Source organism: Miniopterus schreibersii (assembly GCF_964146895.1).
Source record: "Miniopterus schreibersii genome assembly, chromosome: 2".
Taxonomy (NCBI): Eukaryota; Metazoa; Chordata; class Mammalia; order Chiroptera; family Miniopteridae; genus Miniopterus; species Miniopterus schreibersii.
In genome coordinates, this window is record NC_138102.1 from 71,172,162 (window position 1) to 71,192,420 (window position 20,259).

General features: G+C 38.7%; 1 protein-coding gene across 5 annotated transcripts in view; it reads left to right on the forward strand.

Moving 5' to 3' along the window:
- The window catches only part of DGKH (diacylglycerol kinase eta), a 169,310-nt gene extending 149,671 nt beyond the window's left edge, over positions 1-19,639 (forward strand). For 2 of the 5 annotated variants that reach the window (XM_081128802.1, XM_081128800.1), the window contains exons 25-31: positions 580-743; positions 4,270-4,375; positions 5,094-5,186; positions 10,621-10,740; positions 11,076-11,184; positions 12,582-12,712; positions 18,130-19,639. In XM_081128802.1, the coding sequence (XP_080984928.1) occupies positions 580-743; positions 4,270-4,375; positions 5,094-5,186; positions 10,621-10,740; positions 11,076-11,184; positions 12,582-12,712; positions 18,130-18,219 (813 nt within the window). In that variant the 3' untranslated portion in view covers positions 18,220-19,639. The remainder of the gene's footprint in view (positions 1-579; positions 744-4,269; positions 4,376-5,093; positions 5,187-10,620; positions 10,741-11,075; positions 11,185-12,581; positions 12,713-18,129) is intronic. The other 3 variants (XM_081128801.1, XM_081128804.1, XM_081128803.1) reach the window with 3 other exon arrangements.
- The last annotated feature ends 620 nt before the right edge of the window (positions 19,640-20,259 follow it).

Genomic DNA, 20,259 nt, shown 5'->3' on the forward strand with positions numbered 1-20,259 from the left:
CATTTATTACAATTGATGAGCCAATATTGATACGTTATTATTAAGTCAAGTCCACTGTTTGTGCTGTTCTTCTTTGGGTTTTGAGAAATGTACAGTCACATGTATCCACCCTAACAGGATGACACAGAGTAGTTTCACTGCCCTAAACATTTCTTGCACTCCCCCTACCTATCCCTCCCACTCTTACCCCAGCCCCTGGCAACCACCTATCTTTACATTCTCCCCATAGTTTTGCCTTTTCCAGAATATGCATTTTTAATTAAAGTCACACACATAACAAATAAGACTGCCAATGTTTATCCTGTCTATTATACATATAATAGTAAAGATTGAAGCTGACTTTTTAAAAACATTTTAGTAATATATATTCATTACCATCAGTTATATTACTTTTTATTTATTATGATATGCTGGAAAACTTTAATGTGTGTTTTTTGTACTTTTGATTTGTTTAATGATGTTAGATTAGGAAAAAAAGCAATAGAAGTTTCAAAGTCGTTCATACAATATCTAAATCCACATTTATTTGGGTCTCAGAGCTCTAAACCAACAGCTCATTGTAATATTGATTTTAAACAGGCTTTCGAAAGCACTCTAAAATCTTGGGAAGATAAACAGAAGTGTGATTCTGGTAAACCAGTTCTTCGAACCCATTTGTACATCCAACATGCTGTTGACTTGGCAACGGAGGAGGTGTCTCAGATGCAGCTGTGCTCTCAGGCTGCGGAGGAGCTCATTACGAGGTACGGTGGTCCTGCTGGCCTTTGGGCTGTGAGAACTCTGGTCTTGGCCAATTTTGTTTGATTAGTTTTAATACATCATTTCAGTTGTTGGGGGTATCTAGAAGAGATGCATTTACCTCACCTTCATTCACTCTCCTTCATCAGATCCCCTCCAACACACACTCACACCTGTGTTCTCTGCAGAACAGACCTGGGACTTCTAGAAACACATGAACGGCTTGCCTAATGTACCCTACCACAGAGTACTCTTTCTGTTATTATGTATTTCCCCAGTTTATACACAGTCTTTGCTGGCATATATTGCCTTATAATGAATTATTAGTTAAATGTTGATGGAACATAAAAGGAAATACAAACATTGCTCCCAAGGAGAGTCGGGGGTGGAGGGGATGGGAAGAGTCCAAGAATCAGTTTCCAACAGACATATCACAAAGATTGGGAACCACATAGAAATTAATTTTAGTAGGCAGAAAAGGAAGAGATAAAAATAACAAGTTCTCTAAGTGTAAAACATAAAAATCACTATGACCAAGAGTGAGTGACCTTCAAGGGGAGGGACCATGGGCAGTGGGATAATGAAGAGGCGCCTCACCCGGTCACTGAATGCTAAGTGTTAAATGCACAGTGCTTAGTAATACATCTCATCTGGCACATTTTGTGTTCTCTGAATGGTAGCTGTTATATTCTCCCTGCACCTTCGTCTGGTCACTGGTTAGTGTTGGGAAAAAGAGAAAAAGACACAAAGCTCAGCTGCACTGGAGCCTTCTTGCTCCCCCCGTCTCCTGCCCCCCCTCATTCCTTATTCTCTTCTTTCAGTATTTGTTAGACACCTAGACTGTGCTCAGTGTTAGAGATACTAAAACAAGATATACACTCCCTATTGCTGGAGACCAACATTCAAAATTAGAATAAAGTATGATGACTGCCAGCTACCGGGTAGCTTAGAAGAAATGTAGGGAAAATGAATATTTAGTCAGCTAAACTTACATAACTGCATTACTGTACATCTTAGCTTTTTATCCACAGAGATGTGAGTTTGAGAGTAAATGCATCTCTTTTAGATACTATAGACAATATCTTTGGGCTCCAATTTGCAGGTTTCCCCCCCAGATTTATTGAGGTATAATTTTACGTAAAAATTAAATATATTTAAGGTATACAATGTGATGATTTGATATATGTATACACTGTAAAATGGTTACCACAATCAAGGTAATAAATACATTATGGAAAACAGTATGGAGGTTCCTCAAAAACTTAAACTAGGACTACATCATTTTCTTAAAACCAAAATATGCTCCCTTGAAACCAAAATATACTTCCTATATTATCATCCTGTGAACCAACCAAATAACCTTATCAAAAAAACGAAGTACAGCTAGGCCAGACTTCTTCTTGGTCAACCTAGTTTGGGTCCCCATCTGTTTTTTTTTAATTCTGCAAAAGGTGACGTTTAGGCTCACTGGTCAGTTTTCAGATTCAATATTCAACAAATATTCTGAGCCTCTTCTGTGCAGCAGTCACCAGTTTAGTCACTGGGAATGCCAGGGTGACTGTGTTGCAATCCCTCTTCTTAAATAAGAGTAGTAGAAGGGAGAAGTGTGGCTGAAGTGTTGTCACACAGTGGGTGCTGTGGTCACACAGAGGAGGCCAAAGGCAGTGAGGGAGGCTGTCTGGAGGAAGTGATCTCTGAGCTGAGTCTGGAAGGAACAGTAAGAAAGGAGCAAGCTAAGCATGGGAGCCAGCCTGGGGAAAGACCCAGAGGCGTGTGAGCGCATGGTATCTTCAGGAAATCTTGGGGAGTTTGGGGTGACTGAAATGTTGGCATGGTGTAGTTGAGGGTGAGGAAAATGTGGATGGAGAGCTGAGGAGGGGCCAGATCTTTATCAGGGCATTTCTGGAAGCAATGAGGAGCTTTGTCTGCAGGACAGCAAAGCCGAGGCAGGACGAACGCTGTCAGAATGGTCCTTAGGAAAGGATGGATTGAGGCAGGAGAGATGGAAAGAAGAGAAATTTAAGACAGGTTAGGATCTAAAATTGATGTATGAGTGTGAGGAGGCAGATGACCCTAAGATTTCTAGTGAAAGGCTGGGTGGATTGTGTTGCCTTTGATAAAGGCATAGTATTCAGGAAGAGGAGCAGATTTTGAGAGAAAAATGGTGGGTGAGTTCCATGTTAGACTGAGAGAATTCCAATTACGTTAGAAATATGTAGGAGGAGATACCGTTATCAGTTGGGAATGTTGATCTGAAGTTGATTTTCCTCTTTTTCTTTCTTTGAAAAGAAAATTACCCATCTCTATTCTGGTAAATAACCTGTTCTTCGTGTTTCTCATGGTTATTGGTAAGAATGCTGAGGTGACATTTGCAGGTTCCTTGAGGCCTTGGATGTCAGTTCTGTGATTCTTAAGAATGAAACTCTTTTCCTTTCTTGAGTCAACTATGTAGGACTTGTCTCTTTTGTTCTACCTTTTCCAGATTGAAGATCATTCTCCTCGAATATGTGAGACGCAAAAGGGCTTGAATAGTCTTGCCTTTTTTTAAAAAAATCTATTTTTTAAAAATACATTTTTATTGATTTCAGAGAGAGGAAGGGAGAGGGGGAGAGAGATAGACACATCAATGATGAGAGAGTCATGGATCAGCTGCCTCCTGCACACCCCCTGCTGGGGATCAAGCCCCCAACCTGGGCATGTGCCCTGACTGGGAATCAAACCATGATGATCTGGATTCTAGGTCGATGCTCAACTGCTGAGCCACACCGGCCTGGCTAGTCTTGCCTTCTTGCTCATCTGCAAACCTTCCATCATTTTCTAGCAGTTGGTGGAACTTTTCCTCTATTCTCTTCTTTGGCCTTAGAGTCCTCCAGGATTTTGTCTTTCTAGGACTATTCTTGAAGGTTTCAATTCCAGAGAATGGTGGCACAACAGTTTTAGAGCCAGATAGACATAGGCTCAGATCCTGGCTCTATAACTTACTAGCTTTGTGTACATACTAAATCTGTCTGAGCCTCAGTGTCTTCATAAAGCAGAGAAAATTAATCACAGCTACCTTTTAAGTTGTGAATATTAAATTAGATAATATATATAAGGCACTTAGCATATAGGTATTGAATATGGCAATGTTCTTCCCCTAATCTGTTGTATTTGTTCCTGGTTGAAGTTTCAGTGAATAAAAGATAAGTTTCTACTCTTAACATTTGGGACCCTCTCGCTTTCCAGTGATACTGCAAAATAAAGTGACTATATTTTGCTTTTTCAAATAGCACTTCAATAGATTTATCTCTGATTCTCAGCCTAACTTTTTATATAAAGATTTTTGGTTTAGTGTTCTTTGTTGCAGTAGAATTTGAATTTTCTAAATCTACCCTGTGCCATTCATAATTGAACATTTTTTTAAAAAATTCCTTAATGACCTTTATTATTATTATTATTATTTGCTTGCTTTAATCTACCACTTTTATGCTTTGGAAAAACCAACAATGCTTAAAAAAGTTTTTGGTGCATTTGTTTTGTTTTTGCTTTCAGGATCTGTGATGCAGCCACGATCCACTGTCTTTTGGAGCAAGAACTGGCCCATGCTGTGAACGCCTGCTCCCACGCGCTAAATAAAGCCAACCCTCGGTTCCCAGAGGTGAGGAGCTAATGGTAAATTCTCACTCCACAGATCTTTTGTGTGTGTCACCTATGTACTCGGAGACTAAGATGTGCCCTTTGAAAGAACATGATGTAGTGTACACGAATCTTTGCCAGGAGCTTAGGGTAAATTTGTGGCCAAATTTTCCTTCATTTTCTTCTTCCTACCATTTTTCATTCCTGCTCTTATGTTGTCTTCATGGTTTCTTTTCACTCTCCATAACTTGCCACCTTCCTTCCACTCTTCGTCCATTCACTGCCATTCCTCCTCATGGACTCTTTTACCTTCGCCCCCGCGCCTAGGTATAGAACAAGCCTAGATACTCATTTTTTGCAGTTATGTACTGAAACTATTTTTACTTCATTTTGTTTCACTAAATTAATAAATTTAGTAGATATTTAATGTAGAAATTAAAGTTTTGTAACTTCTGTCATTTCTTTTCAATTTTTCAATGTAGAAGTTAATAGTAGAATAGATATAACTCCCTTGAAATGTGATACATTGTAAAGGCTTATAGTTGGTGCATACAAGAATGAGAAGAGTAATTATGCTAATAAACATGACTGAAACTGTGCAGTCATAATAGAATTTTGGTAGATTTTTAAAAATATTTGTGATGTGAATTTAAATTGGAAGAATGAAATTGAAAGTATTTGCTGATGATTGAATTCCAATTTAATACAGAATTACTTGTCTTTGATTTTTTTCCCCCTAGAGTCTTACGAGAGACACTGCCACTGAAATAGCCATCAATGTGAAGGCACTGTATAATGAAACAGAATCGTTACTGGTTGGCAGAGTTCCTTTGGTAAGGAAAAGAAGCGGTTGATCACATAGGAATGATGATACATGTATGGGTCTTACCTTCATTAGGGAGCATGCATTTATCAGACTCTAATGCAAAAGTAGCCTTCTGATCTCCATCCTTAGAGCTTCCTTTTTACCTAGCTTTTGCCTTCAAGAAAATATATGACTAAACCTGGAAGTTATGATTTAGGCTAACAAAAGATTTCCCCTTACATGTTTTCATGTACTCCTGCTCTTCTGGGTCAGTTTTGAGAGACTCTAGCTTTATAAAGTGAGAAGACATTCCTGAGTCATCATTAACTCATTATAGCAGAAAAGTAGAGGAAATAATAGATTTGTTTTCAAAATTAACATTAAAATATGATTGGTACGGTTTTCTAGATTTGCTTAAAAGGCGACACTTTCTAGAGTCAGTGTTTAAAGAACTAAATTTCAAGAACTAGCCATATTCCTAGATTAACTCAAATTGGTGCTGGACATCAAGTTAGGCCAGCTCTGAATCTGGCCATAGTCCACGGACCTCCAGCATAAGTACTACAAAACCATAGATGTCCTCTTTGGTTTGCCCAGAATCCTTGCCTTGTCAGCCTTTTTCCCTCACCAGTTTCAAATGTTCTAGCTGTTAGCATGTTGAGTCTTTTCGCCACCTAGTGTTCATTTGTGGGTCATTCACACATGCTGTTGTAACTGTAAAAAGCCTAATTTTTCTTCCTTGTAACAATTCGGTTTAATTGATAGCTGATGATCTTAAAACGTTTCTCTTGACTGTAATTTATCTCTTGCTTTGGAAAATATACACTTAAATAAAAGTGATATTAAAAGTCATAGTGTCTAGCACAGTGGGAAAATGGGAGGTGTCTCATAGCTTAGCTAACTAATAAGTGACTGTAGTTGGAATTTCTGTTTGATTGGATCCAGAAGAGTGCCACCCTCAGAGCATCCTTTACTCTGAGAAGAGAAGCTAAAAGGCTGCATGAAGTCCACTGCTCTCACCTACCCCCAGGGGAAACTGAAATACAGCTTCCTCAAGGCAGGAGGTGGCTGCTTCTGCTATGGCCATGAAGAAGAACTTTTAGGAAGACATATTGGTTATATCTTTTGATGAAACCAATGGGAATCTTTTTGGCTATTCTTACTGTTTCTGTTATTAATCAGAATCTTCTTGCTGCTCTTCTGAAATTAGTCCTATAGGAAATCCAGTGAGCTGTGACTTTGGTCCCAATTTTTGGATGGAGGACATGTATTTTTTGTGTTATTGGAAGTACATTTAATATAATTTCTGATTGACAAGAACTAGAAGCATAACTTATTTTGTATTTTAGTTCTCTACACCAAAAGTATCCATTGAGTATTATTTAGTTAATATTTATAATTATATTACTTTAATATAGAAGTACTCCCCTTACTTTCAATTCTTCTGTCATTGTCAAAAATGGATGTTTGGTTTAAAATGTATACCATTAAATTTTATCATATTTACTTTAGACAGTATTGATATCACAATAGTTAAGCATATGTTAGAGCACCTAAGGTTTACTCTTTATTTTGATTCTAGAATGAATATGCAGTCACCATTTTATCAAATTTTTAAGAGATATATTCTTAGGCTAAAAGGAAAGTGGAAATTCTTATATGACAGGCTGGAGAATCTCCATATATTTTTTTATTTCTTTTATTTTTTGAGAGCGAGATCAATTTTTTTGTTCCACTTGTTTATGCCTTCATTGCTTGATTCTTGTATATGCCCTGACCTGGAATCGAACCCAAAACCTTGGTGTATTGGGACAGTGCCCTAACCAATTGAATACCCAGCCAGAACCCTTCATGTTTTTATTAACTACTAGAGATGGTAGACCTTAAATAACAGAGGGGGAAAAATAATGTCCCTAATAAGTAACAGAAACATTCTCTCTGAACTTTCAGTTTAAAATTCTGTGAACCTATATGTAGTACTGTACAATTTTAAAGTAGTTTATACAAGTATATATATAGCTAGAAGAGACCTTAGAAATAATCTAGTAATATTCTACTGTTTATTGAGGAGGAAACTAAGACTCCTGAAATCAGTTAACCTTCCCTTGGTTGCAAAGTTAGTAACAAGTCCAGAAGTAGAAATCAGTTACCTCTCTTCCAGTTTTGCACACAACAGGGTTTATTTTCACCTTTATTCATTTATTGAATTTATAAGAGCTTTCTAACAACTGCTTCAAATGGGTGGGTAATAGGTGGCCAGTTAAATTCTTTTTGAAGTTTCCAAAGCCTCTTCCAGATTACAGGCAATTTAGCTTTTTGCTTTGCCCTGATTTTTACAACAGCTTTTCATCACAAATTTTTCTGAGCTTTGTGGTTTTTTCTTTTCTTTAAACTTATTATTCTCCAAGAGATTTTTGTGCCAAGTAGTTCTTTTTATATGATGTATTTTTGACCAATTTAAAAAACATTATTGCCCAGCCGGTTGTGGCTCAGCGGTTGAGCGTCGACCTAGGATCCAGGAGATTGGGGTTCGATTCCCGGTCAGGGCACATGCCCAGGTTTCGGGCTCGATCCCCAGTCAGAGTGTGCAGGAGGCAGCCAATCAATGACTCTCTCATCACTGATGTTTCTCTCTTCCTCTCCTTTACTCTCTCTGAAATCAATAAAGATATTAAAATAAATAAATGAAAATTTAAAAAACACATTATTGTTTGTCCATATATAGTGCCCTGTGTAGATCAGAAGGATTTTTGCCACAAATAAGTAATGAGATTACTCACTAGAGCAAAAGTCGCACTAAGTCTCACTAGCTGCTTACGGGAAGTAAGGATAAGTCTAACCAGGTTTTTTTCAGTGAACCCCAATAAGATAATTTGTTCTTTTCTAATATTCCTTTATATTAAAAACAACTACAACAATAACAACCACCTGGCCTCACCTAATAAGTGATGAGGATGTTCATTATTTTTTTATTGTTTTATTTTTTTAATTTATCTTTATTGTTGAGAGTATTGCAGGTGTCCCATTTTTCCCCCCAATTGACCCCTTCCACTTCACTCCCACCCCCTCTCCAGGCCTTCCCCCCGTTATTGACTGTGTCCATGGGTTATGCATATATGCATATAACTTTTTGGTTAATCTCTTCCCACTCTCCACCCCCCTTCCCTCTTTCTTCTGAAATATGATCGTCAGTTGCCTGTGTCAATGTCTCTGGATCTATTTAGTTTGTCAGATTCTTTTGTTCATTAGCTGCTTCTTAAAGAAGACCCTTCAACATTTCCTGTAGTGCTGGTCTGGTGGTGATGAACTCCTTTAGCTTTTTCTTATCTGAGAAGCTGTTTATCTGACCTTCAATTCTAAATGATAGCTTTGCTAGGTAGAGCAATCTTGGTTGTAGTTCCATGTTTTTCATCACTTTGAAGATTTCTTGCCACTCCCTTCTGGCCTGCAAAGTTTCTGTTGAGAAATCAGCTGACAGTCGTATGGGTGCTCCCTCCTAGGTAACTAACTGCCTTTCTCTTGCTGCTTTTAAAATTCTCTCTTTGTCTTTAACCTTTGGCATTTTAATGATGATGTGTCTTGCTGTGGGCCTCTTTGGGTTCCTCTTGTTTGGGACCCTCTGTGTTTCCTGGACTTGTAAGTCTATTTCTTTCCCCAGGTAGGGGAAGTTTTCTGTCATTACTTTTTCAAATAGGTTTTCAATTTCTTGGTCTGTTTCTTCCCCTTCTGGCACCCCAATAATACAAATCTTGAGCCACTTGAAGTTGTCCCAGAGGCTCCTTATACTATCTTCATATTTCTGGATTCTTTTTTCTTTTTGCTCTTCTGGTTGGGTGTTTTTTGTTTCCTCATGTTCCAAATTGCTCATTTGATTCTCAGTGTCTTTTACTCTACTGTTGATTCCATGTAAATTATTCTTCATTTCAGTTTGTGTAGCCTTCATTTCAAATTGATACTTTATTATGTTATCAATTTTCTCAGTTATTTCCCAAATAGTATGCTTAAACAACCTTATAAACAAAATTCTGAACTCTGTATTTGTTAGCTTGCTTGGATCTATTTCATTTAGTTCCTCTTCTAGAGATTTCTTCTGTTCTTTCCTTTGTGACATGTTTCTTTGCCTCCACATTTTGGCTGCTTCCAGGTGTTTGTTTCTATGTATTAGGAAGAGCTGCTATGTCTCCTAGAATTTGTAGGGTGGCTTTGTGTAGTAGGTGTCCCATAGGATCCAGCAGCTCAGCCTCCCCAGTCACCTGAGCTGGGCCTTCTAGGTGCTCCCCTGTGTGGGCTGTGTGCACTGTCATGTTGTAGTTGAGCCTTGGTTGCTGTTGGTGTCACTGGGAGGAATTGACACCCAGCCCAATCAGCTGTGAGGACCAGCTACAACTACAGCCAAAGAGCTGCTGTGCTGGAGACCCCCCTATGGAGCAGGATTTACTTCAGTGGGGCTTTGGTGTTCACCAAGTGTGCCCCTTGAGTGTCACTCGTGGATGTGGTAGGGTTGTAACCCAGCGTGGTCGAGTCTGACCACCAGGTGCACTGTCTCTGGGGCCTCTTGGGAGGTGCAAAGTCAGCCTCTGCCTGTGCCTTGCCCAGGGCCACCCAGCATGAGCTACACAGCAAACCATAGTTGGCTGCTACTTGTGCTGGGCTTGGAGGTGTCCAGGAGAGGCCACGCTATGAACCAATGCAGGCTGCCACTAGTGCCAGGCCTGGGGCCACTTATCAAGCCATATGGGGCTTGCTGCTGCTGCTTGAGAGAGTTTAGGAAAGTTCTAAGCATGAGTCTCCAGAGGCCACTTGCACAGAAAAGCCCCTGGAAATGGCCTGGATGAGCCTGCAGGTGGGGAGGGGCGGGGCCAAAGGTGTGAGTCAGGTGCTGGAGACTCAAATGTGGAGCCTGCCTGCTGGCTCTGTGCGGGGAGGACTTGCCAAAGGAGCTCGTCTGAGTGAGTCCGTGAGCGGGCCCTTTAAGAGGAAAGCCTGGGACTCCCGCAGCCTCCGGGACGCTCAGCTACAGTCCCCGCTGGTTTCACAGCCCGGAGTTGTGGGGACATCTCTTCCTGGCCCTGAAGCCCTGGGCTGGGGGCCTGCTGCGGGGCTGGGACCCCTCACTCCTCCAGGAAATCTCTGCTGCCGAGATGTTCCTCCTGGGTCTCAGCCGGCCGTGTTTCCATGATTCAGCCCTGATCCACCCAGGTCTCCTCCCCTCCTACCGTCTCGGTGCTTCTTCAGCTCCCTGGTTGTTGGGCTTCTGTTCAGCCAGATCTCAGGAGGCTCTGAGTGATGGTGGTTCTGAATTTTAGTTGTAATTTTGATGTGGTTGCGGGAGGCGGCGGGTGCAGCTGTTACCTACGCCGCCATCTTGATAAGGATGTTCATTATTAAATTAAACAGCTTACTCTCGGTGAGGTTGGGCACTGAGCCTGTTTTGTGTTTTTTTTGAATCTGCTGGTGACTAGCAGCTGGAGTCGCCGCACGAGGAGCGGGTTTCCAGCGCCTTGCACTCTGTGGAGGTGGAGCTGCAGAAGCTGAGGGAGATCCCTTGGCTGTACTACATCCTTCACCCAAACGAGGACGAGGTATGTAAAGTGCAGCCTGTTTAGAGATGCAGGCTTGAGGATGCCAGAATGTGAACTCATCTTTTGTAAAAGAGATATTCAGGAGAAAATGAATTTTGAACATTACTTTCAAATGTACTGTTGATGAACAAACGAGAAAAGGCTTTTTTATGTGAACCAAGGTAATGCGGGAACCAGTACGTTTTCAGTAGGATATGACTTCGTGAACGTTTTTTAAGATGTTACCGCTTCAACAATGCTTTGTGTGTGTGACCTGGCCCTGCGCTCTCGCTAACATTAGAGAAGGTTCTCTTCTACTGTCCTGAGAAAATTCTTTTCTTGCTCCTCTCGAGCAGGAGCCTCCTATGGATTGCACCAAGAGGAACAGCAGAAGCACAGTATTTCGTATAGTGCCGAAATTCAAAAAGGAAAAGGGTCAGAAGCAGAAGACAAGTTCGCAGCCTGGTAGGTGGCCCACCAGAGGATAACATTATGGGAAAATAGCTTATTAAACTGATACCAATGAGGCAATGAAAAGTTCTAGATAGTGGCAGTCATTGTTCAACATCATGAATGTAATAAATGCCACTATAAAATGCTTAAAATGATGAGTTTAATTTAATGTTCATTTTACCATAGTAAAGAATTATATTGCACCTAAAATATGTCCAAATATCAGTAGGAATCAGTAGTTATGAAACACACAAGAAGACTAGGTGGCTGCTGATCTGCCTCCACTTAGTTTGGTGGTTGTCAGTGCGTCTGTGCAGATGGTTCTCTGTCTTGCTCAATTGCAACTCAAGGCATCGGCGTCTAACTTGTTTCTCTTCTTCAAAGTTCAAAATCGCGATCATTTCGATAAATGGAATATAGAAACTTTCATATATTCCTTCAGCTTGCCAAATACATTTTCTACCTAAAGTTCTGTATTTTCTTTCTCCTGTTTTAAGAATTTAGTACACCATTTCAGCCCCTCAGTAATGGCGTCTACTATGACATTTGTGTCCCCAAGCAAAGGCTAAATTCTCTCCTCCAAGTTGTCTTTCTAGTTCCCTTCCCACCTTTCCCTGGAGCTTCACTTTAACCCTGTACTAGGGCTAAAGCACCTTCAAGTTCTGTGCATCTGATGGTAGTTGCCTTTCACAATCAAATCAGTTTCTAACTTTTCTGTGTCAGCTATCACTTTTTCAAAAGTGATTTTTGACGATCAGAGAGCAGCTGTTGAAGGGCATTTTAAAACCAAATATGGCAAATAAGTAGGCTTTTTAAAATTAATCAGTGTTAAATAAAATGTTTAAAAGAATGAAAAGTAACAATCCAATTAATCTTAGTAGTGGTGACCGTTTTTAGATGATGTTAAATCAGTTTAATAGGACATTTATTTTTATAATTAATAATAAGAGAATTAATAAAGGCAACACTTAAAGTCAGCAAGACCTGAAGCAGAAGTTTGCGTAAAATTGAGTACCCTATGTTAGATTTTAAATTTTAATTAGCATTTTTAGCTAATTAAACTATAACCAGTTTCATATATGGTCTTAAGGAAACCATCAGAACTTATTTAGACCTTGTACTGATCCTAATGAGAAGTACATCTTTTCTACATACAGTGTAGTTTAGGTGGCTTTAAGGAGGAAATTGAGCTAACTCTAAGAGCACAGGTGCACTGCAGTGAATGTCTTTGTGATCCTTGTGTTGACCTGCATGGGAAAAATGGAATTGTAGTTTTGTTGAAACACCTTTAACCTTTCCCTTTGCTAGCACTGCTGCTATACTCTGTTTGCATCTTCTTTGGCCAACCTTTGCTTTGTAATGCATTGAGCATGTAGAAATTAAGGGGGTTTTGCTCTTAACTTTGGTAGTTCAGAAATGGGGCACAGAGGAAGTTGCTGCTTGGCTGGATCTGATCAATTTGGGAGAGTACAAAGAAATCTTCATCCGTCATGACATCAGAGGGGCTGAACTTTTGCATCTGGAAAGGCGAGATCTTAAGGTATTTCCTTTGTGCTACTCTTTGCTCTTGAAATTTTTTCTTGCAAAACAGTCCTTTCTCCTGTGCCTCTTCTGTTACATGCTTATAGCTTGGCTTATGTTACGCGAACATGCAGTAATTTAATATGCATTGTCCTCTGGTCTGAATTCCTTGTATGCTTTTAAAACAAGAATGTCAGCAATATTTTCCTGTCAAAATCATTCTCTGGCTATTACAGCTAAAGCTTAGCACGACTTAGTAATTTTTCTCTGCATTCATTGGTATGGCTATCCCTATGTGCTAATATTTTTAAATGGATGATTCTACTGCATTAGCATGAAAGGTGAAAATTGTTTCTGAAAATGCTTAAAAAATCTAATAAGGCTAACAACTAAAAATTAACTCAAAATACCAATAACAAAGCCTTTCTAACATATGGAACTAGATGAGACCTATAGCAGTCCTATGATTTTGTTGCATTTCTAAATTAACCTTTCAGATAGATGTCAAGTAGACCAATAAATTCAAGTTCCTTTCCATGACTTATTGTTAAAATTGTATTATTCCCAAAAATAAATTTATTATTTTCTTTAGTAAAGGAAGTAAAAATTATGCCCTCCTTTTGCTAGAAAACAGCTCAAAGCCTTTTTGTCACTTATGATGAAAGAAAGTCATTAATTCACTGTCTGCAGCAATTCTCTTTCATTCTTTCCATGGAGACTCAACAGTGGAAATGGCCAGAGTGCCTCTACAGTCCCAATTAGGAGTAGGATTTGTCATGTTGTATTTCCTTACCACACGCCGCCGTTTTAAAATTCCAAGGTGCTTAATAAGCAAGTGACAAAGCCTTCAATATTTGTTGGAGTGATCCCTTTCCTGTAGACCAAGTTCAGTGGTCTACCGTGAGAGTTCCTAACAAATTCATGAGCTGTCTGTGTCTTTATATTATATTAGCAGGCGTTTTTGAACAGATAGGGGTAATGTAAAGATGTTTAAAATGCAGAGTCCCACAGTTTTAGCACATCCAAAGTGCTAAACATGTATACCTAAACATGTGTAGCCCAGAATAATAATAAAATAATAGCTTAATTAGTTACCTTAGTTGAGAGTCCCAAATCTAGAACACAGAAAAGATACAGTGTTAGACTTCATAAAGTAAAAGTTGACTTCAAAACTGGAAATGAATGCACACAAAAAATAAATGTGAAGGATCATCATTCCCAACATATTTATGTAGCGTCTGATATCCTCAGCAGGCAGCAGTATTTTTTGAGTAGCTACTGATGAATGTAATGCCAGCTTCCCTGGGTGTGTCTGCCCTCCAGAAGCTTGCATCTCATTTGCCATGAATAAGTATACATTCAAGGAAAAGGCTGTGTGTGTGTGCGTGTGTGCGTGCATGCGCGCTGTATGTGTACATACAAACACATATAAACATGCAGGCACACACACAGTGAGTGAAGCAGATATTTGCAGGATGAAAAAAACAGCATATACATATACTTAGTCAAAGTCAGAGTGGAGGACCTGGCTGGGAAAAAAGGGTAAGAGTAAAAGGTAGACGGGAAGGAATTCTCTTAGTAAACTTTCTCTTCAGCTTCCATGGGACTTTTGTTTTGTTTTGTTTTTATTTTTAATACAAATAACATTCTTTCTTAAAATGTTCCTTTTAGAAATTTGCATTGATAGCCCTTTTAATTCTTTTGGCTCTAAAACAGGGCATGGGGAAATGGGAAAAGAGAAATAATTTTACAGGAAGAGCCTTCTGTAGAACAAAACCGTGAAGGTAGAGAGTGAGTTGCCCTGGATCTCTGTGGTTGTAGCTGCCAGGAAGAGCAGACACCTCAGAATCACGTGTCTAACTGTGGAGAATGACCTACACTGCCCATGAATATATTATACACTGTCTATGAACATATAGTATAGTGGTTCACAAGTTTGTATTTCCAGCCCTGACCTCATTTGTGAACCTTAGGGTTATGTCACCAATTCTACTTGATACTTGGCTATCACGCAGGGGTGTCAGTGTTCACATGTCCCAAACCAAACTTTTGCTCTCTTACCCCATTCCCATTCTGCTCCTTCTCCAGTGCTCTGCGTCTTAGTAATGGCCCCTCTCGCTCCAGCTGCTTGAGCCAGAGAACCCGGAGGTCTTACACGCCCTTCCTCTTCCTTCCCCTTTCCCCCAGCTCACGAAGCCCTTCACAGAGTCAGGTTGCTTTCTCCTGTCCACACCCTGCTCCACGGCACTGTGACCTCTTCCTGTGTGAGGTTAGTGGCTTCCTGACTGGCCCTTCCACTCCTGCCCTTGCTCTCTCCAGTGCACTATCCACATTGCCATCAGCGTGATAATTTTAACATCAGGCATATCACTTTTCTGCTTAAAGTCTTTCAGTGGCTTCTCATTTCTGTTAGAATAGAGACTCACATCTTTGTCAGGCCAAGGGTTGTGCCCATTTATTCAACCTGCTGTGTAATCACTGGCCCCTTGCTGGCCTATACCTTATCTACCCTGGCCTTATTTCATTTGCTTAAAAATAATAAACTCGCCTGGTAGGCATGGTTCAGCGGTTGAGCACCAACCTATGATCCAGGAGATCACAGTTTGATTCCCCGTCAGGGCACATGCCTGGGTTGCAGGCTCGATCCCCACCAGGGGGCGTGCAGGAGGCAGCCGATCAATGACTCTCATCACTGATGTTTCTACCTCTCTCTCCGCCTTCCTCTCTGTGAAATCAATAAAAATATGTATTAAAATAATAATAATAAACTCTCACCTCAGGAGTGTACCCTCGGATGGTATGCTTCTCCCCCTTCTGCTCACCTGGCTATGTCCTACTCAGATCTTGGTTCAGGTGTTACTTCCTTATCACCAAAACAACTAGAGACAGTGATGTGACAGTCTAAAGGTGGCAGAGGGAGAACATTTCGAATGCGCTTTAACAAGTAAACGGATTGCATTATTTTTGTCCCAAAAGACAGTAGGGAAACCTGAAGGACACCAAGGAAAATAATGATAAAGACACAATGGTTTTTGGTTGTTGTTTTCATTTGGAAAATTGTGTGTGTGTGTTGCTAGAAGGATAACTGAATATCTATAAAGAATGCTTCTGCAAAATTAGGCCTGTTCATTCAAAGAAAGCAAAAGCCAAAATAAAGAATATGAAAAAAATTTAAGAAACATATAACTAATATCAGGGCATAACTTTATCACAGCCTAACTCCTAGAAGACATGCAGTTCTGAACTCAAAGAGAATGTAGCTAAGGAATTAGTACAGCTCTATGGAAAACACTCATGATACTACAGTAGTAATTTTGAATAGAGTCTGGCCCTCCCAAAGTTTTTATTTTTGAGAATACAGTGTGCATATGGCCTAAAATAAAATACTTGGTGCTAAATATATGTATTTCTCAAAATGTAAATTTTTAATTTTTTCTTACAGTTTATGTTATTTTGTATTAGTTTTAGGTGTACAGCGTGGTGGTCAGACAATCATACACTTTACAAAATGCACCCATCGATATTTTCAGTACCCACGTGGCATTTTACAGTTATTACAGTATTATTGACTGGATTCCCTATGCTGTACTTCACATTGCTGGGACTATTTTGTAACTACTAATTTGCACGTCTTAATCCCCTCACCTTTTTCACCCATCTCTCCAGCCCCCCCTTCCATCTGGCAACCATAAGTCTGTACTTGGCATCTATGAGTCTGTTTCAATTTGTTTGTTCATTAACTTGTTCTTTAGATTCCACATATAAGTGAAATCATAGGGTATTTGTCTTGCTCTATCTGACTTACTTCACTGGGCATAATACCCTCTAGGTCCATCTATACTTTTGCAAATGGTAAGATTTCATTCTTTTAATGGTTGAATAATATTCCATTATATATGTATACCACAGCTTTTTTACCCATTAGTCTATTAATGGGCACTTAGGTTGCCTTCCCGGATAACTATGTTATCACAGAGTATAAAGATTATTTAACATTCCACTCGAATCAAAGAATCCGAATACAACTGTAAATGCATTTACGTTTCAAATTAAGGAAGCAGGCACTGGTATTGAATCTTCCTCTAGGATTTGGCCTTTTGTTATTTTAGCATACTCAGGAAATGTATAGTTGCCTTAAGACTGATTGTGAATGACTTGGTGTAATATGAGAAAATATTTTTCAGGGTCAGTTAAATATTGTAAAAAATTTACCCTGAAATTATCTCAAGCTTGAAAAGAGCACTGGCTATGGAAAGAGTGTTTTCCAGAAGGATTCAGAGTCTTCAGTAGCACTTCTGCTACAGAATTCAGATTGCTCATAAAGTATGTGGGAGAGAGACAACTGCATGTGTATGTGTACATAAAACAGTTTGATTTACTTCATTTACAAGTTTAAAAGTAAATAATGCTTTTAGTCTGCAAAACAGAGTGGATATCTGAAATTTTTATCTTCTCAGAAAAATAACCTTATGGTACCTTATAATTCTATTTTCTAGGCTGCTTTGGAAGTCATAATTCTACTAATTTTCAAATGTTTTAAACTCTGTTTTGTAAAATTAAGTTATTTCACTTCACATATTATGCCCCTTACACCTAAAGAAGGATCTCATGTTTGGAGGCCATGACCCTTTCATTTAGTCTTTCAGGTAGTGAATCTTATGGCTCTCTTGGGTGGGTTTCATTCATTCTGCAACAGGTATTTATTTGCCAAGTGCCTGCTCTGTGCTGCACACTCTGCGGTCTTCATCCATGTCTGAAAGTTCACTATTGAATTCTTGGTTCTTTATAGAAAATAGTTCTTTAAGAAATAAGGAGTTCTGAGGGAAAGGAGCCAAAGGAAGTTGAGGAAAAGCAGCAACCCACAGATACCTATGTTTAAGAAATTTTTTACACTTACACGTTTTAGAAAGTGTAAAGAATATTTAAATATTCCTCTGAAATCAAAGACCATGAATGCAACTGCAGATGTATTTGCATTCCAAATGAGGCAATGGGCACTGGTGTCTTCCTTTAGGGTTAGGCCTCACTTTTAAGTTTATGTTATCAAGGAGGTGTGTAGTTGCCTTCAGACTAATTGTGGATGCCCAGGTGTCATACCTGGCTTTTCTCAGAGATCCCCAAAGGACCTGTGTTCCTTAAAAAAAGGAGAACGAAGAGAAACTAATTTAGACCCTTGAAGAACTGCCATTGCTTCTCACTTATGAGAATGTTACATTTAAGAATCTGTGTAGGATGTGATTATTTTACTTGTTGGTAATTTTTCAATGTGAGGTTATTTTTGTTTTGTAAATGTATTTTCTAGCTTTCACTTCCTAAATCATTGAATATAAACTGAAATAAATGAAGTGAATGCTAATTATAAGTTAAATATTTAATCCCCATTTCTCTCGTCAATAAATTTCTTTCTTTTCTTTCTTTCTACCTTTTTTCTTTTAGGATCTGGGGATATCGAAAGTGGGTCATGTGAAGCGAATTCTCCAGGGAATTAAAGAGCTTGGAAGGAGTACTCCTCAATCTGAGGTGTAATTCTATTGGTGCTATTCCTTGGAAGGGAGGGAAGTAATTGCTACTAAATACAAAGTTCTTGGAAGCAATGGACTGTTCTTGTAGTTTCTGCCCAGATAAGTAAGCACCATTGAAGCACCTCTTTGGCTTGATATTTTGCCATTGGCAAAAATTTTTATTTGAGGTATTAGAAAATATTTTTGTGCCAAAATATACATTCATTCCACAAAGCCATTTTCTTATTGTGCAAAACTGACATGTTCAAATTTGCTCACACTAGTAAAAAAGTAGGAAGAATCTGAGACAATTACATTGTCGAAAAATGAAATTGCAGATGTTTGCTTTCCTTCGACCTGGTCAGGTGGAATGTTCTAACTGCAACCGCATAGCAGTATGTGGCTAAAACTTCTTAGGTCTGATTATCGGAGGCATTGGCTTCTTCCTTAAAATCATTGGTTAGGGGACTCAGATATATTAAGGTATGTTTTGAATGTTAGATTGGTATCACCTCAGACTCCTAGTGCTCTGTGGTCAAAGAATGTGGTTAAAATCCCTCAAATACTATGAATGAATGCAAATCTTAATGCACGATGTTGCTGCCTGAATTGTCTCTTTCTTGCATGTCACATCTAATATTGTAACACTCAGTGTTAATGTCAGTTTAATGGAATTAATTTATTACCAACTACCTTTTTGTTAGCTAAGGCACTTTTTCTGTTTTTTGATGTGGACTTTGCATAAATATTCTGTATCTAAGAATTTGTGAATATGTGTCTGTGCCATAGTCAACAAATGATATACATCTTAGGCAAGCCAATTTTATGTCAACCTATCATAAACAGTAGGTATATGCACAGTAAGAAAATTCTCTGGATATTTTCATAAAATTACATGTTCTATTGCCTAACAACACTATGCTTTCCAAACCCAAATTTCCACATTTATTCTTTTTTCCATTTCAATTTAATAATTATTTAATGCTGTGTGTTGCATTTATAATATAGTAGACTGTTGACATCCAGGAATTTCTTCAGTGTCTCAACTGGGACTTGTATACTGGTCGGTCACCCAGACTCATGCACTAGCTAAAGTGACTCCTGACGTGAACTTCCTCCCAGCAAGAGAAATTTAAACTTTTTAAAAGGCCTTTACATTATTATTATTATTATTATTATTATTATTATTATTATTATTATTATCTCATGTGATTCTTATATCTTATCAGGTAGATATTATTTTCCTTTTTCTAAACCACTGTAGTGTAGCTCATTAGGAGTCAACATTACAATTATCAAATCTTTGAAAACCAAAGGCATTCATATCAAAAAGTCACAAAAATACCTTTAAATAAGCTTTTTTTAGATATATGCCAAAAGTTAATTATAATATTTAAAAATCTTGTATATATAAGAAGTAAGCAGGGTACTGTACTGACCCAGTGAATACATAAATACCCCTTTGCCAAAGGGTAGCATAAAGTAGCCTTCTAGGTAGGTGCTCAATAGAAATACATACACGCACGTATACATATACACATATATATGTATATACACACTTATAATTGCAAAATATACTCTCATTGATATTTTCTAGACAACTATTTGCTGAATGCTTAAAGAAATATTGATGGGAAAGCATTAAAATAAACTATTGTCAGACATATTTAATTATATCAAAGGAGTTTAAATATTTGGCACTTTATTCTTATTTATAACTTTAGTATTTAACTACTAGTAAAAATTACAAAATTTGGATATATTAAAAATAAATGAACCCTGATGGGTTCCTGACCAAGTTGTCTGACTATAAGTTTTACCTAAGTTGTGAATAAATGGAAATTTTTCAAAGAGAATTATATGAAGTCACTTAAGAGGGTAAAAAGCCTGTTTGCTTAAAATTTTAATGTTATCCACACCTAAGGAATCACAGGTCTTCTTTCCCAGTCCCCTTTGTAGTTCCCCAGCCTGCACGGTGTCCCGCTCTTCCAGGCACTTCCCTGTGAAATCAAACAGGAGATGCCAGATTCTCAGAACTCTGCTGAGATCACAGATTCTTGTCCAG